Source organism: Macrobrachium nipponense, chromosome 11, assembly GCF_015104395.2.
Source record: "Macrobrachium nipponense isolate FS-2020 chromosome 11, ASM1510439v2, whole genome shotgun sequence".
Taxonomy (NCBI): domain Eukaryota; kingdom Metazoa; phylum Arthropoda; class Malacostraca; order Decapoda; family Palaemonidae; genus Macrobrachium; species Macrobrachium nipponense.
Genome location: NC_061087.1, coordinates 97,902,536 through 97,930,491, shown reverse-complemented (window position 1 = coordinate 97,930,491; position 27,956 = coordinate 97,902,536). Strand labels below are relative to the sequence as shown.

The following is a 27,956-nucleotide window of genomic DNA, read 5'->3' as shown; positions in this document are numbered from 1 at the left end:
TCTCCTTGCTCATGAGGAGCTTCGAAAGGTCTTGCCCACCCAGGGAACTCAGGCCCCCTGCGTGGGATGTGACTCTCGTCCTTAGGAGTTTGACTCGAAGACCCTTCGAGCCCACTCCAGAGAGTCGTCAGACAGGGATCTGACCCTCAAGACCCTCTTCTTGCTGGCCCTGGCATCGGCGAAGAGAGTAGGGGAACTTCATGGTCTTTCCTATGATGTACGAATTCCAGGGGATGGGGATCTGTGACGCCTCGGATTTCGTCCCGAACTTCGTTGCGAAGACTCTGAAACCGTCGATCCCTGACGACAGGTTTCGAGTCATTCACGATTCCCTTCCCTAATGGACTTCACCGATAATGATGCGGATGAGATGCTGCCTTGTCCTGTGAGGGCGCTACGGCGCTATCTGAAGAAAACTCGACACCTCAGGCCTGAGTGTCGACGCCTCTTCGTTAGCACCGGGGTAACCAAGAAAGAAGTATCCAAGAACACTCTTTCATTCTGGCTGCGTGAGGTCATCAGGAGGGCGTATGAGGCTGATGGTAGTGACGACATCCGTACGTCCCGTCCGAGAGCTCACGAAGTCAGAAGTATTGGCCCCTCGTGGCGTTTTGGCGTTTCGTAAGAACTTCTCCGTGGCACAGGTCCTGAAGGCAGGGGTCTGGTCTAACCAGACTACCTTTACGTCCTTCTACCTTCGGGATATTGCCCACAGGTCCTTGGATACCTTTTCCTTGGGACCCGTGGTGGCTGCTCAACAAGTTGTGTAGCAAACCCAGACCCTCGCAGGCTGAAACAGCATCGAGTCCTGGTGTGACTGTGTGGATGGATGTGTGAATGATGGGTGACTGGCTCCCTCTTCCCGTCTTTTCCTCCTCCTCTACCTGTGGGCAGAGGGCCACGGTCGTCACTACGCTGGATGAGGACGAGATGCAGGTGAGCTATATGACAGAGCCCCATCCTATCCCTTTCACTAGGGATAGGAGCAGAATATCCACCACTTCCTCCTACAAGGGGGGGGAAGGGGGGGGAAGTGGATGCCTACAAGAGTCAAACCCATGACTTTATATTTGCTCCTGTACAGGAACAAGTTCTTACATTGCTGGTACGAAGAGATACGCTTGCCTCTCTCTTAGTACTCGGTCCAGAGGTCTGACCATTGATCCTGCGGTGCACACCCCGATCAATCGGACAGAGGCTTGGATCCCTCCCTCGCTCTTACGACCAGGGAGGCTTCCAAGGTTGGGCGAACACCAGTCTGTTCACAAAAGACTCAGATTCCACCCACCAAGAAGTGAGTCTTCCTATTGTAAAAGGACCGAAGGTTTGTATGCCGTGTCGGAACAAATGACAATTTGTCCAAAATTGCATTTTTCCTAACTATACAAACCTGAGGTCCTTTTACACATAGCCCCACCTCATGCCACCCCTCACTCTGCAGTTTTTGCTTGGGCCAAAAGCAAAAGTGATTTGTTTACCTCCCAGTCGCTGCTGCCGCGCGCCTGTCGACAAGCAGGTTTTAACTTTACGAACCCCTTGTTCGAAAGCTTACGACCTATCCAGCTGCCGCTGCTAGTACCTTCCTATTGTAAAAGGACCTCAGGTTTGTATAGTTAGGAAAAATGCAATTTTGGACAAATTGTCATTTTTCAAAAATTCACCATAAATCACAATATTGTTCTAGAGACTTCAAATTTGTTTCAAAATGAAGAAAAATGACGGAATATTACTAGGTCGTAAGAGTTTTAGCTTACAATTGCGTTTTTCAACTATTTCGGTAGAGTCAAATTTGACCGAACGTGATTTTTTTTCTATTTATCGTGATTTATATACAAATATTTAGAAAAAAGAGAAAAGCTACAACCTTCAATCATTTTTAGTTGTATTCTACATGCAATTGCGCACATTTTCATATATAAAACTTTATGTAACAGCTAATTTTAGATGGTGCAAACATGTCGACAATTGCACAAAAAAATTCTGATTTTTTCGGAAGAGTTACCGCGCGGACGTAAGGAAATTTTTTTTTTTTTTTTTCATAAATTCACCATAAATCGAAATATTGTGCTAGAGACTTCCAAGTCACTGCAAAATGAAGTTAAATGATTGAATATTACTAGAATATAAGAGTTTTAGCTTACAATTGCGTTTTTAGACCATTTCGGTAGAGTCAAAGTTGACCGAAAGTTGAAATTTTTGCACTTAACGTTATTTATATGAAAATATTTCGAAACTGATAAAAGCTACAACCATGGGTTGTTTTTTGTTGTATTGTGCATGAAATTGCAAACATTTCCATATATAAAACTTTATGTAACGGCAAATTTAAAAGGGTGCAAACATTAGGACAATCGCACGAAAAAATTTATCGGAAGAGTTATCGCACGAACGTAAGGAAAAAGTTTTTTCATAAATTCACCATAAATCGAAATATTGTGCTAGAGACGTCCAATTTATTGCAAAATGAAGACAAATGATTGAATATTACTATAATATAAGAATTTTAGCTTACAATTGTGTTTCTCGACCATTTCGGTAGAGTCAAAATTGACCAAAGGTTGAAATTTTTGCACTTATCGTTATTTATATGAAAATATCTCAAAACTGATAAAAGCTACAATCATGAGTATTTTTTTGTTGTATTTTACATGAAATTGCGCACATTTTCATATATAATACTTCATGTAAAGGATAATTTAAAATGGTGCAAAAACTATGTCAAAGTGACGAAATAATTTTTGAGATGTGTCACTGATACTTTTTAGTGCGATAAGAAAGAAATTCGCGCTTGCGCGCCTGCGTAGCGATTGTAAACAAAACAACGCCTTGATCCGTGAACTCCCAGCATCCCCCAAGGCCGTGATTCAAAAGTTTTTGGCTGGTAGGCCTATAAGTATTTTTCCGCGAATTTTTAAAAAAACTTTTTTGAGCCGACGTATGATACGTCCAATCGGCATACGGGAGACATTTTGACTCGACGTTTAATACGTCCAATCGGCGTAAGAGGGTTAATTACCATTTTCATACATTCAACTTCCCTGTCAGATACTATATACTTAGCTATAGACTCCGTCGTCCCCGACAGAAATTCGAATTTGGCGGCACACGCTGCAGGTAGGTCAGGTGATCTACCGCCCCGCCGCTGGGTGGCAGGAATAGGAACCATTACCGTTCTAGAACCAGATTTTCTTTGTCGTTTATGTTGTAAACATACGTTTGCGGTATCTCCTGACTTGATTTTCGTTTTTCATTGCCATCGATCTTCGGGGCTGTCTTTTGCAGGGAAGTACTGGGTCTTTGTTTCGGTATACGTTTTTATTAACTTTTTAATGAATTTCGCTTTGAAATTTCGAAGAAAATATTAAGTAAAATTACCGAATTTGTTGGTAGACACTCACATAGTTTTCAAGAAAGGGAATTATTAATATTTATTCATTATTACATGTAATAAAGGTTACAACTTTATTGAGGAAATATTGAACTCTAATTTCCTACTTTAGGAAGTCAGAAAAGCATATAACTAGATACGCTTACTTTAGAAGCTTTAATAGCTTTTGTGCTAACGAGCAGTTAGAGTATTAGAAGTACTAGTAGTTGTTGCATCCTCATCACCTTCTTACTCCACAGAAACTACAAATATATATATGCAAATTTGAAGATAATGGATGTAGCTCAAAATGCAAGCTCTTAAAAGGTAAGAAGTGAATATAGTGTTCCCCATTGCAGTGGAGGGTGCGTCTGATCGGCTCTGTCTCGCTCCCAGGTCTAGACCTCTTCCAAACTCCCAAGCCCAGAGGAGAAGGAATGTCGACAACCGCAGGTGGGTTTCAGAGAATCCCCACCGATCAGGCGTCCCCTCGGCAGGTTCTGTAGAACGTCCCAGACTGCCAAGTTCACCATTGGAAAGGCGTCCTAAAATAGTGGAGGGTGCGTCCGATCGGCTCTGTCTCGCTCTCAGGCCTAGACCTCTTCCAAGCTCACTAGCCCAGAGGAGAAGGAATGTCGAAAGCCGTAAGGAGGTTTCAGAGAATCCCCACCGGTCGGGCGTCCCCTCGGCAGGATCTGTAGTAGCGTCCCAGACTGCCAAGGATAGCCGTTGGAAAGGTATCCTAAAACAGTGTTTTTCGTCATCTGATTCTTCATCGAAAAAAAGGAGGGAGTTCTGACGAGTTATCGAGACCTTCTAAAGATCATGGAATTCGCCAGATAACTGGATTATATCCCGGAAAGTATTCCGGAAGTCTATCCATCAGAAAAGAAGAGGAGAGAGATATATTCATCTAACCCTCCTTCCCCTAGATCGGATACGGAGAAGGAGAAGTGCTACGAAGATCCTGGAAAAGTTACAACAGCAAGTATCTTCGTTGGTTGGAGTACTAAGAAGGGTCCTACTCAGAAAGAGGGCCGCTTCATTCCTATTAGAAAATCCTGTCCGCTAGAAGTCTCTGAGAGCTCGGACGAGGCGCCTGCCGCCAGGCTCCTGCCAGGCGCAAAACGCCTACTAGGCGGGAAGATTTCAAAGTACAGGCAGTCCCCGGGTTACGACGGGGGTTCCGTTCTTAAGATGCGTCGTAACCCGAAAATCGTCGTAAGCCGGAACGACGTTCTTGAAAACATGTCCACAGGGAAAATTTCACTAATTTGCAATTTTTCTTAGGGCCGTATCTCTAAAATTATCACTAATTTACTTTTTTCATGTGCAACACTGTGTATTCACAAATTACTGTATATTTTCATTAAAATACAAGAGAGAGAGAGAGAGAGAGAGAGAGAGAGAGAGAGAGAGAGAGAGAGAGAGAGAGACCTTACCTTACAGACCTTACATCTTGTTCGGGTTGCCCCAGGTCCCTCAGTGTGAGGCACCTCTAATGTCTACCAGAGAGTTGCTAGTACATCTTCCGGTATATTTTGCATCTTCCAATCTTGGATGGTCTGGGATGCAGTTTAGATATTTGTCGAGCTTATTCTTAAACACATCTACGCTCACTCCTGATATATTCCTCAGATGAGCTGGCAACGCATTGAATAGACGCTGCATTATCGATGCTGGTGCGTAGTGGATTAATGTCCTGTGTGCTTTCCTTATTTTTCCTGGTATATTTTTGGGCACTATTAATCTACCTCTGCTTGCTCTTTCTGATATTTTTAGTTCCATGATATTTTCTGCTATTCCGTTCTCTCTGGTTTCCATGCCTGAATTATCATGTAGCGTTCTCTTCTCCTTTTCCAGACTATATAATTTTAAGAATTGTAGTCTTTCCCAGTAGTCTAGGTCCTTAACTTCTTCTATTCTAGCTGTAAAGGACCTTTGTACACTCTCTATTTGTGCAATATCCTTTTGATAGTGTGGGTACCATATCATATTGCAATATTCAAGTGGACTACGAACATATGTTTTATAAAGCATAATCATGTGTTCAGAGAGAGAGAGAGAGAGAAATAACTCCTTACGGTTTCAATAGATTGAAATGAACGTCTGTAGGCAACCATAAATACATATATTTCTCCAGAGAAGAGCGAAAGAGAGGACTGTGCAATTATGTTTCTCTGTCTATCAATTCTTTTTGCTGAGCGAGCGAGAGAGATAAAAGGAAGAAATAAGAAACACCAAATGTATGACGTATCTTGTGGAGAGAGAGCGAGAGAGAGAGAGAGAGAGAGAGAGGAGAGAGAGAGAGAGAGAGAGAGAGAGAGTTGTCCTTACAGTATTTAAAAGAGAGAAATGGAATGATTATTGAGTTTAAAATACTCAGATATGAATTTTGTACTTACAGTTAATAGTATTATTATTGGAAATATTAATGATAAACTTATTACATACAGATGTCCATGAAAATGATCTCTCATCATAAGAGAGGAGAGAGGGAAGGGAGAGAGAGAGAGAGAGAGAGAGAGAAGAGAGGAGAGAGAGAGAGAGAGAGAGGCCAGATTTAGATTCGTGAGATTACATAAACCATAAATTGCGCCATTGTATGGCTTAGTTAAGCTCCGAGTGGTCACTGGAGTTTGAATTGATCAGAAAAGAAAAAACAAACGGGAAGAATTTTTCGTTTTGGGGAAATTAGTTTGTTATCGTATTATTACTACTTCTATTATTATTATTATTATTATTATATTATTATTATTATTATTATTATTATTATTATTATTTGAAAATATAATAAACATGTGCATCTACCATAAAAGTTCTCTCATCTCCAGGTAACAGAAAGAGGAATTATCCTTACAAGTGAAATGGAAAGTTCATTTTCATCTCTTTAAAATACGACCATTATGAATTTTGTAGTTAAAGTTTTATTATTATTATTATTATTATTATTATTATTATTATTATTATTATTATTATTATTATTATTATTATACTGAAATTATCAATAACATTTTACATACTAGTACCATAAAAATTCTTTCATCTCGGTAAAAGAGAGAGAGAGAGAGAGAGAGAGAGAGAGAGAGTGTTTATCTCTCTCTCTGTTCTCTCAAAAATACTTATAACGCTTCCAGCAAAAGAGAGGAGGGAGTTACCACTATGACACATTATTATCTTGTGAGGCAAAAGAGAGAGAGAGAGAGAGAGAGAGAGAGAGAGAGAGAGAGAGAGAGAGAGAGAGTTAACCTTAATTAAAAGTGACATGGATAGATTAGTACGTATTGTATTTCTTTAAAATACTATCACATATGAATTTTGTAATTACAGTTATTATTTCTGGGCTCAGCTCGTGTCGCTGCGCGAAATATCCTTTAATCTATTATTTCTAGGGTAAATGTACTAACACATACCAGAGAATAAATAAAATAAAGAAAAAGGTCAGTATAACTGACTCGCTCACTCCTCCAAGAGGGTGTCGGTATGAACACTAGGCGAGTGAGACCACTACCACGAGCCAAAAACCAATAGAAATCTCCCACAACAAAAACCCTCCATGAGGAGAGCCGACCCACAGAGTGAGCAGCTCGTACTACTACTACTCCATCCCATGCTGCCGACTGCTGCGCCTCTGGTGGACATCCTTTTCAGTTAGCGCACACGAGTCACACGTGATATTTTTCTCTCTGTGTTTTTTGTGCCCTTTCGTTGGATTTGTCTATGATGGAGCGTGCAGCTATTGCAGCAGCTAAGTTAAGTACTCAGTATTTATGGTTAGTTGGTTTTTTCCGGCCCTCAGTCAGTATTTGCCGTTTTTTAGGTATAAATACGAACTCGGGGTCGGAAGCATGGCAGCATGGTTCTGCCGCGTGGTGGGTTCGTTCTCGGTCTCCCATACCTAGAACATCCCCTTATCTATATACGCTCTATATTTATTATCCATTTTACTTAGGGTACTGTCTACTCAGGTTTGTCATGCATGCATGTCTTTTTACCTTATGTAGGCTTCTTTCTTTCCAGACCCTAGTCCCGGCTCTTAGTATCGGCCTCTGACTAGCTTTGAGTGGTAGACTTTCCTTCGGGTTAGTCGTACACTCCTGGATTTTTTCTCCTACTATATTTTTTCTTTCTTTTATTTTATTTTATTATAACATGTATTTTGTTGTGGCTTAGGTTAGTTAGGCGTCTGGCTTAGCCTAGGTCCTGGCTCCTTTAGGCCTATGCTACCGCTCATCAGTTCGGTTGCTTCCCACTATAGCATCTTCTCTGATCAGTCGGTTTTAGGCCCAGTAGGTCTCCATGCTACCGCTTTTCAGTTCAGTTGCTTCCCACGATAAGCATCTCTCTGATCAGTTGGTTGGGTTCCCTAGGCTTAGTTTGTCTTATTTTTTTGGTCTACCGACGTCGTGGTCACTACGCGATCACGAGACAGCCAGACGCCTGCCCAGTCCCCTTCCCCCCTCCTCCCGCTCTTCCATAGAGTCGGGGAGGGTGGGTCGGTCTGCCCACAGCTCGATCCACATACCCGAGCATCCTCCCTCTCTCCCACCCCCCAGGCGGAGGGGCCAGGGAGAAGGGACAGACCCAGACTGGACGCGACCTCTCCGGCTTCTCGGTCCGGCACTCGGTGGTGATGTGGTGGGGGTACTGGCCTTTCCCCCCCATCCGTTGCTTCCTTGTCGCTCCGGTTCGCTCGAGCCTGTATGTCCTCCTCGCTCTTCCCGACCTTGCTAGGACTCCTTTCCTGATCGGAGTCCTGGAATCCAGAGGGAAGATGTTAGTCCACCCAGTAGAGTGGACCGGAACATACAGTGGTCCCCTGCTAACCTTACCGCATTGCTGAGTTACTAAACTCCGCTACGCACTGGACTTGGTCCGGTTCGTTTGAGTTTTAGGTTTAAGCGTTATTAGATTAACTATAAGTTTATCTTAAGTACCTTAAACCTTTTCCCCCCCTCCCTTACATGTCTTACCGGATATCTCCGGGATTATAGCCTATTCAGGCGAGGCAGGGAGGGGTTATGCCCAAATTTTTTCCGAGCTCCGGCATGCAACGGAGTTCTGTCCTTTAGCCTGTAAGTGTTATTCTTTAAGATACTCATGTATCTTCCCACTTACAGGCCACCAACTGTGAGCATCCGGGATGCGCCGCCACACTTCAGGACCCATGTGGACACGAAGTTTGCCGGTCCCATGCTCCATGCGCGACGCTGCACGGGGACATCCAGGTCTGGTACCATGAGACGTGTACCATATGTTACGATCTGGTGAGCCAGCTTTTAGAATGTGTATCCCATCTCCGGTAGCTGCTCCGCTTCTGTTTTAGTGCTTAAGTTTTCATCATCCACTTTAACTTAAAGGCATCTAAGTTTAAGTTATATTTTAAGTTTTAGTTTTAAGTGATTCTTAATCTAATCTACGCCCTCTCTTCCAGGCGCCGGCAGTGAAGGATACCGCACTGGCAACCCTGCGGGCCTGGGTCGGCGGTTTTGGGAAGAACGCCGCCAAGGGTATGCCCTACATCTTGGAGAAGCGGTTGGCGCTGTTAATCTTCCCCGGAGGCAAGGCGACAGGATACGTCGACCCAGTAGAGGCGGCCCCTACTATCGCCTTCATCCAACAACAGCTGGCTGCCTCATTAACTGATCAAGACCAGGATATCTCCCACGGACGTCGCGACTCTAGACATTAATGTGGAACCTATGGTAGGTGTAGACGACCTGTTGGTCGAGGTAAGTAGGGTGGACACCCAAGGGTCACCCTTGGGTGTAACTGTTTCTTCTACTCCTGCAACCTCTCCATCCTTCCAAGGCTTTACAGGTGATGAATTATATACTCTTCCTGACGCTTCCGGTTAGACCTAAGGTCAAGGGTCAAGCAGTGAAATCCTTGACTAAGACGTCGTCGTCGTCTAAGAAGTCGACTTCGGCGTCATCCTCCTCACGTAAGTCTCCGGCTGCGAATCCCGGAGCAGACAGGTCTAAAGCTTCTAGCTCCGGCTCTAAGTCCTCGAGGAGTAAATCCTCCGAGAGAGATCTCGCACCCCGGCAGAGTCACCAGTTCCGCTACCCTTGGTTCCGATTCAGAGCCACCCCTCCACCTCGCAGCAGCTCCGGCCTTGGACTCCAATGCTGGCCTGTTGCAACAGGTGGGCGACCTGGTTGGTCGCTAAAGAGTAGCATGGAACAAATGATCTCTCGTCTGTCGGATAGGATTACTTCCCAAGACTCCATTATAGCCGGACTGAGAGAAGCCCCTCTAGCCTCTCCTCCACTTTCCAATACGAGTGGAACTCAGCTTCCTCCGTATGACTCGACTAACCTCCGTTCTCGATGAACATCCATGAGAGTAGCGTCATACGCCCCCTTCTTTCCAAGACGGTCTCATTTTCCATACCGGAATTCGTAACTCGAAGGATAGAGGACTTCGAGTTCTTCCCGGAAGACCTCCAGCCTCCGTTCATAGGCTACGCAAGGCTTACAGCTTCAGCCATGTTCGGGATGATAGGGTACCAAAGGAGACAGTCCTCTATTCACGAGACCAGGCTCAGAGAGAATGCTCAGATGTTTAGAGGACATGGATTGTTCTAATACCAGGATACAACCTTTCAAGAGTCCCTTTACCATTTTCACAATGGATGAGAGTACCGCTCCCGTTCCTGACAAAGATCGCGAGGTCTACCATCCCAGCGGCCCAGAAGGGGGAACCCATGCCTCAATTGAAGGAAGCAGATCCCACATCTCCGTTGCTCCCCTCAGCCGGAGAATTGTGGGAGGACTTGCCAAACACCTTCTCAGCTGGCAAACTCCAAACCGGACTGTGCTATGGAGCAGTTTGGTGAAAGCTACCCAGGCTCCCGGATGGCCTTATTCAGGCTGAATTTGAACGCGAAATCCGCGATTTTAGCCAGATCAATTAACTCTATGGCTATGTCCGAGGTAGCAACCATAGCTTATGGCTCAGAACCGCTTTTTAAGCTCATGACCAAAGCCCTGACTCAAACGGTACAGTCGGATATGTTTGAGTTTGCCACTGCTAGAACGAATTGTAGGAAGCATGTCCTACAAGAGGCAACCATTCGACATGAGCCGAATAGGTTACTCTCGTCTAACATCTGGGGAGCAGATCTCTTCCCAGAAGCTATGGTGAAGGAAGTCCAGTCAGAGGCTACGAGGCTGAACCAGAGCCTTAAGGACTGTTGGGGGGCCTTACGGCTAAGAGGAGACAAGACCTAACACCTAAAGGTAAGGGACAGAGGAAACCTAGGCGTTTCCATCCTTACCAGAAAAAGCAGCCACGCTTTCCTCAGCAAGTTCCAGCGGTGCCCTTAGTGCAAACAGCCCAACCTTCCACCTCTAAGGCTCAATCACAGCCAATTTATGTGATATCCCCTCAGCCTCAGCCTCCACCTCTTACGCCATCTCTCCAGCTTACAATCAAGCCTTCGAGAGTCAAGCTTCACAGAAGTATGACCGCTCGGGTAAGGAGGCAGAGGTAAGCGTTCCTTTTCGTGGGAGAGGATCGGGAGGTCCCTTAACAGGGGAAAGCACTTCAGAGAGGCCGAGGCGGTTACCAGAACCAATGAAGAACTTCAGGTAGGAGGGAGGCTGTTTCACTTTCGCCACCGGTGGAACTTCAGCGAATGGGCTCAGAGCATAGGTCAAAAGGCTGGGTTGGAGCTGGTTGACGAACCCACCTCCATCCAGACCTTTCCGTCAACTTCCTTCCAAAGAATTGACAGAGTACGCAGAGGACCTCCTTCAGAAAGGAGCTATAGCGAGAGTTCAAGAGATTTAAAATTTCAAGGTCGCTTGTTCAGCGTTGCCAAAGAAAGGCTCACAAAAAAAGAAGGGTAATCTTAGACTTGTCCCGCTTAAACTTAGCCATCCTCTGCGACAAGTTCAAGATGCTCACGATCTCACAGGTGCGGACCTTACTTCCCCGTGGGGCCGTCACCACCTCTATCGATCTTACAGACGCCTACTATCATATCCCTATTGCAAGACACTTCCGTCCGTATCTGGGTTTCAAGATAGGAGACCAGGCATTCTCCTTCAAGGTAGTTCCCTTCGGACTCAACGTGGCACCCAGGGTGTTCACGAAACTAGCGGAAGCGGTAGTGCAACAACTCAGATCACTAGGGATTATGGTAGTAGCGTATCTCGACGATTGGTTGATCTGGGCTTCAACAGTCGAGGAATGCCAACAGAGTACACTGAAAGTGATTCAGTTCCTGGAATATCTAGGCTTCAAGATAAACAGGACCAAGTCAAGACTCACTCCATGATGGCAGACTTTCGTGGCTGGGGCATCAATGAATTAATCCTCCCATACTCTGTCGATTCCATCAACCAAAAGGAAAGAAATAGCGAAGTCAGTCAAGCAATTTCTAAGTCACAAACTGGCGTCAAGGAGAGCTCAGGAGAGGATCCTGGGTTCTCTCCAGTTTGCCATCAGTGACGAACGTCTTAATGAAAGCCAAACTGAAAGACCTAACCAGAATCTGGCGCTCACGAGCAAATGTCAGGGCCAGGACAAACTATCCTCAGTCCCTCTGATTCTAAAGAATCGTCTTCGGCCGTGGGCGAAAGTCAAGAATTTGTCAGTGTCAGTACCCCTTCAGTTCCCTCCACCAGGGATTACCATCCACACAGACGCGTCCTTAAGCGGTTGGGGAGGGTATTCACAGGTCCAAAAGGTTCAAGGAACTTGGTCACCTCAGTTCAGTCAGTTCCATATAAACGTACTGGAGGCAATGGCAGTGTTCTTGACTCTAAAAAGGTTGCGCCCACAAATACTCTCCCACATAAATCTAGTTCTGGACAGCGCAGTGGTAGTACATTGTATAAAAACAGAGGAGGCTCCAAGTCACGTCATCTAAATCATGTGATGGTAGCCATCTTCTCCCTGGCAGACAAGTTCAGTTGGCATCTCTCCTCCACTCACATAGCTGGAGTGAAAAACGTCATAGCAGACGCGTTATCCCGATCAGTGCCCTAGAGTCGGAATGGTCACTGGACAACAGTTCGTTCCAATGGATCCTTCAAAGAGTCCCAGGGCTACAGGTGGATCTCTTCGCATCTCAAGCGAATCACAAACTTCCCCTGTTATGTAGCCCCCAACCTGGACCCTCTGGCCTATGCCACGGAGACGCCCTGGCTCTAGAACTGGAACAACTGGAAGAAGATTTATGTCTTTCCCCCAGTGAATCTTCTTATGAAAGTTTTAAACAAACTCAGGACGTTCAAGGGTCAAGTGGCTCTAGTAGCCCCAGACTGGCCGAAGAGCAATTGGTATCCCCTAATTCTGGAGCTGGGCCTTCGTCCTCTTCGGATCCCCAATCCCAAGCTCTCCCAGTCAGTACAAACGAAGACTGTGTTCGCTTCCTCAGGGATTCTCAAAACCCTAACTTTATGGATTTCATGAAGTTTGCGGCAAAAAGAGATGCGAATATTGACCCTCAGAATATTCTCTTCTTGGAATCCGATAAAAGGGATTCAACTTTGAGACAGTACGATGCTGCTGTCAAAAAGTTAGCAATCTTCCTGAGAGAATCTGATATTAGAATCATGACAGTTAATTCAGCTATATCCTTTTTCAGATCCTTATTTGAAAAAGGTTTAGCAGCTAGACGATTACGACAAACAAGTCAGCCTTGAAAAAGATATTTCAATTTGGGTTCAACATAGACTTGACGGATTCCTACTTCTCGTCTATTCCTAAGGCATGTGCTAGACTTAGACCTTCTGTAAGGCCTACGTCAGTTTCATGGTTCTTAAACGATGTTTCTAAAACTGGCTTCAGAAACCGACAATGACACATGCTCGTTTATAATGCTCTTAAGGAAAACCTATTTTTATTAAGCTTAGCTTCAGGAGCAAGAATTTCAGAACTGTCGGCTTTATCCAGAGATCCGGATCATATTCAATTCCTTCCCACAGGGGAAGTACTACTTTCTCCGGAACGTAGCTTTTTAGCAAAGAATGAAGATCCTTTGATGAGGTGGGAACCTTGGAAGGTACTACCCCTTCCACAAGATGTATCTCTTTGCCCAGTTACAACCTTACGAGCCTTTCTGTCCAGGACCTCCTCATCCTCATCGGGTCCCTCTTTAAGAGGGAAAAAGGTGGTACTTTTATCATTAAAGGCATCAGGCAGCAAATCCTGTACTTTATTAAGCAAGCCAATCCTGACTCTTTCCCGAAAGCACATGATGTTAGGGCAGTAGCCACCTCAATTAATTATTTCCAACACATGAACTTCGATGAGTTGAAAAAGTATACCGGATGGAAATCGCCGACAGTGTTCAAACGCCATTACCTTAAGTCCTTGGAAGCTCTGAAATTTTCAGCAGTAGCAGCGGGAAACTAGTTTCCCCTGATTCTAGTTAATTCGTAGTAGAAGATTCAGTCCTCCTTTCTTACCTTCTTCACCCAACAGTTCGTCTATTCCTACCGTGTTCATTTACATTCACCTGGTGTCTTAGCTGTTTATGATGATGTAGTGGGTGTTCTTAGTTTTTGCTAGGGCACACTCACAGATGATTATGGATTTTGATCTCATGGATGTTACCCCTTATTTTTATGCTAGGGGATACATCCTCATTTATAATGGTTACGGGTTTTGTATATTAAGTCATATGCATTCCTTATACATTATCATTGTTGTTTAATTTGTTCATTTGACTACTCTAATGCTATTATATTTTGATACATGCCTTTACACAGATACCATTTTGTTAACATGTAAGCCATTTACCTCTGTACATATGTAAATTACCTTATGATAAGAAACATGTTTAGAATTAAGGGTATTTAAGCATATTTCTATTTTGTATCACTGTGTATTTGTATCTTTTTAGCAATTATATTCTTTTTTATATTTACTTTATTTTTTATTTGAGACCTATTCTTATTTATTTTATTACTTTTGTTTACAATCTTGTGCTATTTCTCTGGTACGATTTCGCGCAGCGACACGAGCTGAGCCCAGAAAAGGGATTTGACGTAAGGAAAAATCTATTCTGGGCGATGGCTCGTGTCGCCAGCGAAAACCAATCCCTAACCCATACCCTCGCCCAAGATTGTCTGCTAACGTTCAGGATGGCCACCAGAGGCGCAGCAGTCGGCAGCATGGGATGGAGTAGTAGTAGTACGAGCTGCTCACCTCTGTGGGTCGGCTCTCCTCATGGAGGGTTTTTGTTGTGGGAGATTTCTATTGGTTTTTGGCTCGTGGTAGTGGTCTCACTCGCCTAGTGTTCATACCGACACCCTCTTGGAGGGTGAGCGAGTCAGTTATACTGACCTTTTTCTTTATTTTATTTATTCTCTGGTATGTGTTAGTACATTTACCCTAGAAATAATAGATTAAAGGATATTCGCTGGCGACACGAAGCAATCGCCCAGAATAGATTTTTCCTTACGTCAAAATCCCTTTATTATTATTATTATTATTTTTTTTTTTTTTTTTTTTTTTTTTTTTTTTTTTTTTGTTACTCTATCACAGTCCTCCAATTCGACTGGGTGGTATTTATAGTGTGGGGTTCCGGGTTGCATCCTGCCTCCTTAGGAGTCCATCACTTTCCTTATTATGTGTGCCGTTTCTAGGATTACACTCTTCTGCATGAGTCCTGGAGCTACTTCAGCCTCTAGTTTTTCTAGATTCCTTTTCAGGGATCTTGGGATCATGCCTAGTGCTCCTATGATTATGGGTACGATTTCCACTGGCATATCCCATATTCTTCTTATTTCTATTTTCAGATCTTGATACTTATCCATTTTTTCCCTCTCTTTCTCTTCAACTCTTTAGTCCCATGGTATTGCGACATCAATGAGTGATACTTTCTTCTTGACTTTGTCAATCAACGTCACGTCTGGTCTATTTGCACGTATCACCCTATCCGTTCTGATACCATAGTCCCAGAGGATCTTTGCCTGATCGTTTTCTATCACTCCCTCAGGTTGGTGCTCGTACCACTTATTACTGCAAGGTAGCTGATGTTTCTTGCACAGGCTCCAGTGGAGGGCTTTTGCCACTAAATCATGCCTCTTTTTGTACTGGTTCTGTGCAAGTGCCGAGCATTCGCTTGCTATGTGGTTTATGGTTTCATTTTTCATATTGCACTTCCTACATATGGGAGAGATGTTATTTCCGTCTATCGTTCTTTGAACATATCTGGTTCTTAGGGCCTGATCTTGTGCCGCTGTTATCATTCCTTCAGTTTCCTTCTTTAGCTCTCCCCTCTGTAGCCATTGCCAATTGTCATTGCTGGCTAGTTCTTTAGTCTGTCTCATGTATTGTCCGTGCATTGGTTTGTTGTGCCAGTCCTCTGTTCTGTCTGTCTTTCTCCTGTCTCTGTATATTTGTGGGTCTTCGTCTACTTTTATTAGTCCTTCTTCCCATGCACTCTTTAGCCACTCGTCTTCACTGGTTTTCAGATATTTGCCCAGTGCTCTGTTCTCAATGTTGACGCAGTCCTCTATACTTAGTAGTCCTCTCCCTCCTTCCTTTCGTGTTATGTATAGTCTGTCCGTATTTGCTCTTGGGTGTAGTGCTTTGTGTATTGTCATCTGTTTCCTGGTTTTCTGATCTATGCTGCGGAGTTCTGCCTTCGTCCATTCACTATTCCTGCGCTGTATCTGATTACTGGCACTGCCCATGTGTTTATGGCTTTTATCATATTCCGGCGTTGAGTTTTGACTTGAGTATCGCCTTGAGTCTCTGCATATATTCTTTCCTGATCGTGTCCTTCATCTCTTGGTGTTTTATATCCCCTCCTTCCATTATTCCCAGGTATTTGTATCCTGTCTCATCTATGTGTTTGATGTTGCTCCCATCTGGTAGCTTTATCCCTTCAGTTCTCGTTACTTTCTCGACCTTTTATTGGTATTTGTCGATCCAAGGCGCATTTTTTCTATTCCAAACTCCATCCTGATGTCCCCAGATACAATCCTTACAGTCTGGATTAGGGTATCTATTTCCTTGATGCTCTTACCATACAGCTTGATGTCGTCCATGAACATCAGATGGTTGATTCTGTTGCCTCTTTTCTTGAGTTGGTACCCGGCATCCATCTTCCTGTAGTACTTTTGTCATGGGAATCATGGCTACTACGAAGAGTAGTGGGGACAGTGAGTCGCCCTGGAAGATCCCTCTCCTGATATTAACCTCTGCTAGTCTTATTCCAGAGCTTGTAAGTATTGTATTCCAGTTGCGCATTGTATTTTTGAGGAAGCTGATGGTGTTTTCCTCTGCCCCATATATTTTCTTTCGGGCAAATTCTAATTAGCCACTGTTTTTCGGTTGGTATCATGTCCCAAGGCTTTCTTATAGTCTATCCATGCCATGCTTAGGTTGGTTTTCCTTCTCCTACTGTTCTTCATTACCATTTTGTCTATCAGGAGCTGGTCTTGTGTGCCCCTACACTTCCTTCTGCAGCCTTTCTGTTGGTGGGGGATGGTGTTTGTCTCCTCTAGGTAGTTATATAGCCTTTCACTGATGATACCTGTTAGTAACTTCCACATTATTGTAGGCAGGTGATAGGCCTGTAGTTACTGGCTATATTTCCCTTACTCTTGTCTTTTTGTACTAAGGATGTTCTTCCTGTGGTCATCCATTTGGGTGCTTGGTGATTTGAGATACAATGCTGGAGTTGTTCTGCTATTCGTGGGTGTAGGGCCTTGAAGTTTTTCAGCCAGTATCCATGGATTTCATCGGGACCTGGGGCTTTCCAGTTTGGCATTTTCTTTAGTTGGTGTCTGATGTGTGTGATCTCTGTGAATCTTTGTTTTATTCTCCCCGTTTCCTCTTCCTTGACTTCCTGAAGCAGTTGCATGTTTGTTGTGTTGATACGCTGACCGGATTGCTCCATATGTTTTCCCAGAGTCTCTTACTTGGTTCGGCTTCAGGAATTTCTGGGTGGTTGTCTTCCCCTCTTAGTTGGCTGTATAGTCTTTTCTGGTTGGTTCCGAATAGTTTGTTCTGTTAGTATCCCTTATTCCTGTTCGTGTACCGTTGGATCTTGTGTGCTTTGGCCTTAAGCCTCTGTTTTACATCTTCTATTGTGTTGTTTAGTCCCCTCTCTTGTACTTTGTATTTCTCGTTGAGTTCCTCCCTTGTTTTCTTGCTTCTTAGCCTTTTTTCTGCCATCTCTTTCAGTTTACTCAAGTCAGATCTCATCACCATGATTTGCTTTTCCAGGCGCCTTTTCCAAGGAGGTTGCTGTTTTGGTTTCTGTTGGGTTGGTTGTGTTGGTGTTCGAATCCCCATCAGTTCTGCTACTAATCTTGCTCCTGCATATGTCAAGTTATTTGTTTCTGTGGTACTGGTGGTGTGTATTATGCCCATTATTTCATTGACCTCACTTGTTTTCTCCCTTAATTTCTTGGTGTTGTAGGCTTTCATGGAGGGGATCTTTGTTCTCTCTGTATCTGGCTCCATCCATTGTCTAATCTTTTCTACCCATTCCGTCCTCTCTGTTACTTCGTCGGTGTTTCTTCGTGTGTCGTTGTTTGATTCCTCATCCTCCCTGTCGTCTTCTGTGGCATCGTCTCTCAGTTCGTCTTCGTGTAATTCGTTGTCGTGTGACATTTCCCTTTCCAGTTCTTCTCTTTCTGTTGGGGAGAGCCAGTTCTTTTTCTTTATGTTCCTTACTTGGTCTGCCAGCCTCTGCTCTGTTTGGGGAGTGTTATTCCTCTCATTCCAGATGTTGACCAATCTTCTTCTATATCCTCTCTCCGTCGAGTTGCTTCTGATGTAGCATCTCCACATTTCCTTATTTTCTTCTCTTGTCCATTTCTTCCTTTTTGCCTCTGTAGCTCCAATCTCAGGCTGTTGATTACTCTCGTTGTGATGATCAGTTGCTGGATGACGACCTCCAAGTACCTGACCGTCTTCCCCTTCAATTGGGTTGAATACCTGGTTGCCGGACGAAGCTCCTCTGTTGCCAGAGGTTCCATTTACGTCGTTGTCATTTATTCCTTCATTTCTTTCCATCATTGCTGAGTTTTGCTATTTAACCCATAGCTGGACCCTACCCCATCAGGGATAGGTACTCATTTACAGCTGAGTAGACTGAGGAAATTATGGTAAAGATCCTTTCCCAAGGAATCAACGCCGAGGAGAGCGGTCACCCATCCAACGACTGACCAGCCCCAATGTTGCTTAACTTGACTTAAGTCTATTGACGACCTAACCCACTCCTCCACGGCGCCACATTATTTGAAAATATAATTATTATTATTATTATTTTATTATTATTATTATTATTATTATTATTATTATTATTGTTATTGTTATTTGAAAGTATTAAAGAGAGAGAGAGAGAGAGAGAGAGAGAGAGAGAGAGAGAGAGAGAGAGAGAGAGAGAGAGAGAGAGAGAGAGGGGGGGGAAAATTTCAGGACCACGTGATTGCAACACTGCAGCTCTTCCCCCAGCTCTTCCCCCTCCTGGCTGTCACAGAACTTGATATATCTGAAAGTTTTAGTACCTGGATCGAGAAAAGGTTACTGGAAGTTACTTGAAGAAGACTGGGATTTCCTTCATTCTTCCATAATTTTTTAAATATAAGCTAAAATCTTACTAATTCACTATGGTATTTTCTTTAATGAATTGATATTATTGCTGTATAAATTAATATTAATATTTGAAAATAGTAAATCATTTATTTATCATACAAAAAAAACATACATCTTTGTAGTAGAGAGAGAGAGAGAGAGAGAGAGAGAGAGAGAGAGAGAGAGAGAGAGAGAGAGAGAGAGAGAGAGAGAGAGAGAGAGAATTATTATTTTTATTATGTGATATCATTTCAACTTATTAAACTTACTAATACAGTATTAATTAAAATTAATATTTGAAAATTAATAAATCATTTTTGTATTATAAAAATGTATTTAGTCATGAAAATAAACATCAAAATACACTAATTAGTGATTATTTTTGTCGGAAAATACAAAGAGAGAGAGAGAGAGAGAGAGAGAGAGAGAGAGAGAGAGAGAGAGAGAGAGAGAGAGAGAGAGAGAGAGAGAGAGACTGTGCTAAACTATAAAGGATTCTTATCATAGTATGCGTTTTTTAAAAGCGTCGTAAACTCGGAGCGGAGCGTTGGAAGCGTCAGCGTCGTAACCTCGGAACAAGCGTCGTAACCCAGGGCGGATTTTTCAATGAATATTTAAGAAAAAGCGTCGTAACCTCGGAACGTCGTAAGCCGGACCCGTCGTAACCCGGGGACCGCCATATAAATATAAAGAGGCGCCTGAAACTCCTACTAGGTGCAAAGCGCCTGAGACTCCTGCCAAGCGCCTGGCGCCTGAGCCTCCTTCCAGGCGCTTGGCGCCTGAGCCTCCTTCCAGGCGCCTGACGCCTAAGCCTCCTTCCAGGCGCCTGGCGCCTGAGCCTCGTTTCAGGCGCCTGGTGCCTGAGGCGCATTCCAGGCGCCAGGCTCCATGATCCAAGATCTCCATCTTCATCGGACATGGAGCTACAAAGGGACTTCTTGCAGGGTCAGTTTTCGCCTGATACGGTCTCTAGATGTCGCACAGGCGGCCGTAGCCCTTGTCGGGATGTAACTGATTCTGTGAGAGGTTTTAGACATTCAAGACCGCCTCCTGGTAGGGACGTTAGTTGTCGCACAGGCGGCCGTCGTCCTTATCAGGATAGTCCTAATGTAAGTAAACTGGGACTGATAAAAACCCTTCACCATGCGAAAGGAGGCGCTCTCCTTCGGTTGCTCATTCTTCTTCCAACTTGAATGGATAGGAAATGGAAGATAGATCGGAATTGAAAGCCAATAAAGGGGCAGGTCTCTCAGTTTATAAGACCTTAACAACTCTTTTGTTGAGAGAATTCGTTCATTACTATTAAGAAGATATTAAAATCATCCTCCTTCCAAAAAATAATGCAACCAACCATTTCCAGAAAGGATGGCAATCGTTTGGAAATTGGACAAGATTCGTATGAGCTCATTCGTTGATTAGAGGCTCTTCCAGATAATAGAGGCGTAGAATAGGGCCTTCTCCAAGAGAATGAAAGCTTGAGATATTCTCTTCGATCCTCGGTTTTCATTTGTGATCTCCTTCGGCTGATAATAATTCGTGTTTATTAACGAAGAGAACGAAGAGAGTAAGATTCTCATTCTCTCTCTGCATCGAAGAAGAAAGAATGTAGTAAGAAAATTTACGCATACAATAGTTACCTTTATGGTTCGAGACGGAATTATCTGTATCCTTACAGGAATTTACTAGTAAGGACTTCGCTTAAAAGGTTTGTTACGACAATACCCACTCAGCTTCGGTAATTAACGAAGGTTGTTTTGTTTAAATATGCATTATTGAGACCTTCCTTAGGCTCGAGAATGATTTTATTATATTCCTTCATTGAATGGAGTGACTGGCAACTCAGGAAGAATGCAGAGAGGCAGCGAACGGGACAGCTGTCATTGTAAGCCAATACAGTACCATCTAGTTCTCGGTCATGAGCAGTTGGTTACATCTCTCTCTCCTACGGGATCAATTGGTTAACCGTATCTTCCCCCTACAATCATGGACTTAGCCTCGAATTGAGGGGATTTATAGGCAAACATAAATAACATGGTATTCGTTTTGCTAAGAAGTTTTCAATAAAAAAGATCCCTTGTAACCTTGCGGTAATGTTTACCGCAATGTAACAGGATTATAGGAAAGAGACAACAATATGATTTTAACGCAGTAGAGCTATATATATTATATGATGCTCTCATGCTTACAGAAGCAAAATAATGGACTTGGTAACTTCTCGATATAGTGAGTTATTAATCGAAGAGTTCAGTAGCCTCTCTGACAGCAGGCTCGGTAACGGCACGGTTCGTTCCTGATTTCGTTCCCCGTCTATCTTGAAGGTGGTTCGATCCCAAGGAGGGACGAAATGATTTAAATCAATTAAGCCACTTCCACAGCTCTCTCATATTTCAAGACGCATTGAGAAGCTCTTTTTTCGCCTCTGTTCACGTTAACAAGAGAGATTCTGTTTGGAACACAGACACGGAATGTAACGATCCTTAAGAGGTTCTCTGCACGATGTTGCACGTCCGTGAGAACCTTCTCGAACGACAATATAACTATTGATTTATGTCTAATCTTAGTTGGAAAGAGAGTTGTGGAAACATGCGAGATGTCTTCTTCATAGATCTCTTCGCAAGGTGGAAGATGAACAGGCTGCCTCTAGACTGCTTCCTTATTCTCGAACCAAGAAAGGTAGCGATAGATGCCATTTTTAGTTTATAAGGGGAATAAACTTTAGTCCCTTTTCCCCTAGATATATACCTTCTTAACAGATATTAAGATAAATAGGCGTCAGAGGAAGAGAGAATGATACTTTATGCCTCATTTTGGCCTTAGAGAGATTGGATTCACAGAGGTCACGTTTTTTTCTCACAGCATGTTTTGGAAGTCTTTTCCAAGAGTCTGGATATTCTATCAGCAACTATTATAAATGGACCTTAACAACCTCTCCACTCTGAGTCTGTCTGCGTGCAGACTGACCAGAAGTGGACATGAATGAGAGGATTTTTCAAGGTAAATGACAATAGTCATGGCCAAGACATAGAATTGCTGCAGATCGTGCTAGAGGGAATGAGGAAACTGTCCTCTTCCGATACCTCTGTGAACCACATAGCAGTTTTTTCTTCCCTTTCAGAGGGAAGAATCACCTTAGTATATATCTGCTATCAAAGAACGCAGTAAAAGGCTATACTCTGTCTCTACAAGGGGAATTGGAGATAGCAGAGGATTAAGATCTTCGGGATCTTATACGATACCTCAATACGACAAGAGTAGGATATCATGTACTTCTAATGTGATCTTTTTGTGGCCACAGATTCCATGTTCCGACAAGATGGAACTGCTCCTCATCAGACTTCTTTGAGAGATTGTATGAGGGAATTCTTTGTTTCTCTCGGCCATAAACGACCAAGAAGACAAGTGAATTTTTTGTGCATTGGAATCTCGCACCAGATTCAATTGACACTCGGCAATGGGTTCTTGCCAGCATAGTATGTCTGGCAAAAAGAACTAAAACCCTCTATTCCTGACTCAACGCTTTCAGATAGAAGTTTCGTTGTCCAGGCAAGGTACTTACGTTTTCATCTACAGAAGAAGAGATGGTTTAAACGTTTGACTACAGAGTCTTTGGGGTGCGATGAGGGCTCGAAATGCTTCCCAGAAGGTATTCAGAGGGATACAATAAGAGCTAAGAAATCAGGGTTCCGCCCAATTTCAGCTCGGAGTCTCCTTCGACTTCCAGACTCCTTCCCTTCCTTCGGGCAAGGATAGGGAAGATTCTGCGACGAGAAACCTTATCAACATGTGAGAAGAGATCTCGTTAGCAACGGAAGTACTCACGAAGGATCCTCCTCGGAGAAGACTCTTATCTCTCGTACTGTTTGATATCCTATCGTCTACTGGATGTAGCTGACTACAATCACCTCCCTTTCCGGAGAGGCCAAAAAGCTCAAAAGTGGAAGAATTTCTTCCACCCTTCTCCTGTCTCCTGATAAACTATTGTGGATGTTCAGGACTTTTGGACAATGTAGCGCCAACCAGGCGCCTAATGCCAAAACAGGCGTTAAAAACGCCAAAGGCAGACAGTTCCAAGGAACACTGTCATTGTCTGATGAGGAGAAGGAGCAGGCCTCCAACCTGGTGCAGATGCGCTAGAGGCGAACAAATCGGACAGATAAGAGTGTCCGATGTGGACATCGCCAGACATCCTCAAGAATCTACCAAGCTCGAAGCTCCAGCAAGTGGGGAGGAGCCAGCCAGGCTCCAGGCGCCAAAAAGAGCCAGTCTGGAGCCAGGCGCAAAGCTCCTTCCAGGCGCGAGGCGCCAGCCAGGAGTCATGCGAAAAGCGCCTTCCAGGCGCTAGGCGCCAACCAGGCTTCAGGCGCCAGGCAGGCGCAAGGCACCAGCCAGGCGCGAGGCACCATCCAGGCGCTAGGCGCCAGCCAGGCTCTAAGCTTCATCCAGAAGAGACCCGTTTCAAAGAAAGCCCTGATCTTTGAAACAAGAGTGATCTCTAAAGCACTTCATAAGTGACTTGATGATTCCTTCAGGCAGCTGAGAATTAAAAGCGCATGAAGTGCGAGCTTTTGCAAATTCTTGTTCTTTCCATAACAATATGTCATAAAGACATATTAGCTGTTACGTACGGGAGATGCAACTCTGTGTTGACTTCTCATTACACGAAGGATGTCAAGTTAACCTACGAGAGATCCTTCTCTCTTGGTTGTACGTGTCTGCGGATACGTTGCTGGGATAGGGAGCCGACACTGATCCTTAACTAGTGAGTTAACTTTATTTAACGTGGTGTTTTTTTCTTTGGGTTGTTTGAAAGGAGTTTGGGGATAACTTTTTTCAAATTAAGCACTAACCCTCGTGTTAGGATCAGGTGATCGGGATCGGTGTGGTGCTCCTTAATTATGCCACTAGGCATAGGTGTATTGTCATGTAAGTGGATAAGACCCCATTGACAAAAGACCATCAGGTTCTGTCGAGTAAGTGGATAAGACCCCATTGACAGTCCTCACAAGTGCTCTTAGCCATAGGTCACATCCTCGCTGAGGCTCTTGAGACGAAGCAGACTCCTAAGCAATAGCCAGGAAGTCAACCCTCCGTCTAAACAAATAGGAACCAAGGTTTTTTATATAATACCTACAACGCATGTTGTTTACCTGTCTAATCAGTAATTAGCTGTCTCTTACCCTCCGCCAAAGGTGCCAATCAGCTAAGTATATATCTGACAGGGAAGTTGAATGTATGAAAATGATATTGTTATTGTACAATAGTTTCATACATTCTTACCTGGCAGATATATACGATTAAATGGCCCACCCAGCCTCCCCTCAGGAGACAGGTGGAAGAGAAAATCTGGTTCTAGAACGGTAATGGTTCCTATTCCTGCCACCCAGCGTCGGGGCGGTAGATCACCTGACCTACCTGCAGCATGTGCTGCGAAATTCGAATTTCTGTCGGGGACGACGGAGTCTACAGCTAAGTATATATCTGCCTGGTAAGTATGTATGAAACTTTATTGTACAATAACAATATCATGTTTTCTGATACTATATCTAATATTAAGCCAAGTGCAGCAGTGTTAGTCGTATTAACTAGTTAGTTAGATGTTTGTTTCTGCTACAAAAAAATTTCTTTTATGGTCACATAGATGTGATTTTGTTAGTATTAATATTATAGACTTCCATGAAACTTAATAATTGGTGAATTTTATAATATGGACATTATTCTTTTCGTCTTTGATCATAGTAAGCTTTAGTATTTAAGGTATATTTGTGTACTAATATGTTTTCTTCATTCCCTTGAAAGAGATCATAACAAATTATGAAATTAATTGTTTAACATGATGTTTTGAAGTTATACAATATTGCCATCTCATTACCAGAGCCTCACGTTAGCCCACTGCTTCTTGATGAGGAACCACAGCCAACACTTCTTGAACCCATTGATGTGAAAAAGCCAAGCCTGCTTCCAATGGAAACTGATGTCATATCTTCTGAAGAGGATGATATACTTGCAAGAGAGTCACCTGATGGAGATTCAAAGTCATCTTGTAGCTCAGAAGCTGAGGAAGTAAAAGTATGAATTGTGTTATCTTTGTTACAGATTACTGTCATCCTTTGTGAAATTATGGAAAAATATATTGACATTATAGTTTAGCTCTCTCTCTCTCTCTCTCTCTCTCTCTCTCTCTCTCTCTCTCTCCTTCTTCTCTCCTCTCTCTCTATCTCTCTTCTCTCTCTCTCTCTCTCTCTCATCTCATACAGTTTTCTCATTCATCTCATTCATCTTGGCCATATTCACTGTTATTATGGTTGATTAGTTGTAGATACAGTATATGCTTTTTTTACCGAGTTACTTTACTAATATAGTTGTGTTATACTTCTAGACTATGGATGAAAATGCACAGGATGGTTTTGAGAATTGTCCTCCTTGTCCAGAGGAAAGCCCAGATGCCATAGCAGCAAATGTTGAGCGTCTTCAATTGAGTGAAGATGACAGCAAGTCTGTACAAGCTACAAAACCACCCCTTCCATTGTTTGATGATCAGTCTCTTGACAGTATATCATCCAATTCTTCAGGGCTTACGTTTTCTCCTCTCACTGTTAAAGGATCTCCTGAGAGCAAAAAGTCTGATGATGCAGGGAAAGGCGATGGAAGTCCAAGAGCAGAGATGAGATCTGCAACATCCACTCCTCTTGTAGATGAAAAACCTGTCGATGAGAGCTCACAGTCCTCAGTGGGATCCAATCATGCTAAGGAGTACGTGGCTTCAGAAAAACATCAGGGTGATAGTGTGCCACCTGAGGACCGTGAAACATCCACTCCATCCCTGTCAGCATTGCAGCCAAGTGCAAGATCGGGTAAAGAAGGAACCAGTTTAATGAGCTTTGACGAAGAAGATTCTCTTGAGAGCAAAGGGTCATCTAAAGCCAGTCTGGTATCTGGGAAGTCAGAAATTGAAGAAAAGATAAAATCAGACAAGTCTGAAGGTGAAATAACCTCCTCAAGCTCAGACTTTAGTGATGGAGATGTTAAAGGAAAACAGGACCACATTTCTGGTGAGGGAAAACTGATTTTAGATCATGATTCATCGCATAGGTCAAGTAAGAGTAAGAGTGATCACAAAAAACGACGGGATTCACACAGTCGTGACCGAGATCGTGAGAGAGAGAAAGAGAAGGAGTCAAGGCACCATAGAGATAAGGAAAGAAAGCACTCAAAGTCTCGAGATGATCACCATTCTCACAGAGACAAGGACAAGAAACATCATCGAAGGGATAAAGATCACGATGGAGATAGAGATCGGTCCCGAAGCCATCACCATCAGTCATCAAGTTCTTCTTCCCACAAGGATAGCTCAGGAACGAAAGACAAGGATCGTTCCAGCTATCACTCCGGAGGAAAATCTTCAGAAGGCAAGAGTAGGAGCAGTCATTCAAGTGATAAGTCAAGTGATAAGTCAGACAGATCCAGCAGTAAGACAAGGAAATCAGATGAAAAAATGGATGGGAAGTCTCACCGGAAAGATGAGAAACATTCTCATAGTTCTAGTAAGAAGTCTGATGAAAGATCAGATAAAAGATTAGAAAAGGTTGATAAGAAATCTGAGAAAAAGGAATGCTCAGTGGAAAGACAGAAGGTAAAAGGAGAGGGTAAATCTGAAGGAAAGAAAGAAAAAGCAAAGGAGAAAGGGGAGAGTTCATCCAGGTCAGGAAGTGAGTCCTCATTAAAGGAAAATCGTGAAAATACCATCGACAAAGACTTAAAAAAGCACAGGAGGCGTCATGATAGTACCACCACTGATGTGAATTCTGGTGATGATGAGAGGGCAGATAGAAATGATAAGTCGTGCTCTAACAATAGTAAGAAGAATGGGGTTTGTGAAAATTTAGATGAGAATTGCACCATTGATCCTCATATGCTTGGGCTGACGGGTGACAACATCATAGTGGCTGATGATGAAGGCAATTTTATGCTACTGACATATGACACTGATACAGACTCCATGGCATCTGAGAACCATGTAACAACAAAAGCAGATGATGACTCCATGTCAGAGACTGCTACAGGCTCTGTGGATGAAGACAGTGTCAATTATTTCGAGGGATTTGAGAATGCAAAGCCCAAAACAAAGCTTACAGATTATCTCTTGAATTCTGTGGTTATCCCTGATGAGATGGATATGGAATGTAATGAGTGGTTCGATGAATCTGATTTACACTTGACAATCTATGAAAATGCGTGGGATGGAAAAGTACCACTGAATGATTTCCTTAGTTGCATGCATCGTTTGGGTGCTGTTATCAGGAATGATAAAGGTGAAGTTGAGGACCACAGCAGAAGTGGCCCAACGTACATGCCAGTGCCTGATATAAAGGAAAACAATAATATTCAACCTATTGGTAAGAAGAGAAGAATATCCAACTCGAGTTCCATATCATCTAGCAGTAGTTCTACGGGTTCCCCCAAGCACAAACGTTTCAGGCGAGAGAGTTCTACAACTAGTGACACAAGCCAGACTTTGGAACAGGGTGCTGTTATTGTGAGTGGATATGCTCTTCTGACTCCAGAAGATGATGGAAATAGATCAATGAGCAGAGAATATGGTGAGTAGTTTTAAGACTAGTATGGCAATTCGTCTCTTGAAAAAGATTTATGTAGAACCATATGCAGTGTTAACATTATACTACTATGTATCAAGTCTCTCTGCACTCATTTCTTTGGTACATGTTTCACTGACAAGTAAGATGTCCAGTTCATATTCTTTGGTACATGTTTCACTGACAAGTAAGATGTCCAGTTCATATCTCTTAAAAGAATTTGTACTTATTTCATCTCTGCAGTTTGATTAATTGTTCTGATGTTCTAATTATTTGTTTTCAACTTTTCAGCAATATTTATAAGCCTGAAGATCTATAGCGCCCCCATTTGCATATATCTTTTATTGATTTTCTGCACATTTTATTAAACTAATTTGGGTTAGAACTAACCCACTTCAGGGAGAGCTTTATGAAAAAATTTGGTATCCTCATGCATAAATTTA

At 43.2% G+C, this 27,956-nt stretch overlaps 1 protein-coding gene across 1 annotated transcript in view; it reads left to right on the top strand.

Moving 5' to 3' along the window:
• Window positions 1-27,956, top strand: part of LOC135207769 (biorientation of chromosomes in cell division protein 1-like 1) — a 107,158-nt gene that overhangs the window by 75,145 nt on the left and 4,057 nt on the right. The window contains exons 4-5 of the mRNA XM_064239597.1: window positions 24,795-24,988; window positions 25,299-27,519. Of these exons, the coding sequence (XP_064095667.1) occupies window positions 24,795-24,988; window positions 25,299-27,519 (2,415 nt within the window). The remainder of the gene's footprint in view (window positions 1-24,794; window positions 24,989-25,298; window positions 27,520-27,956) is intronic.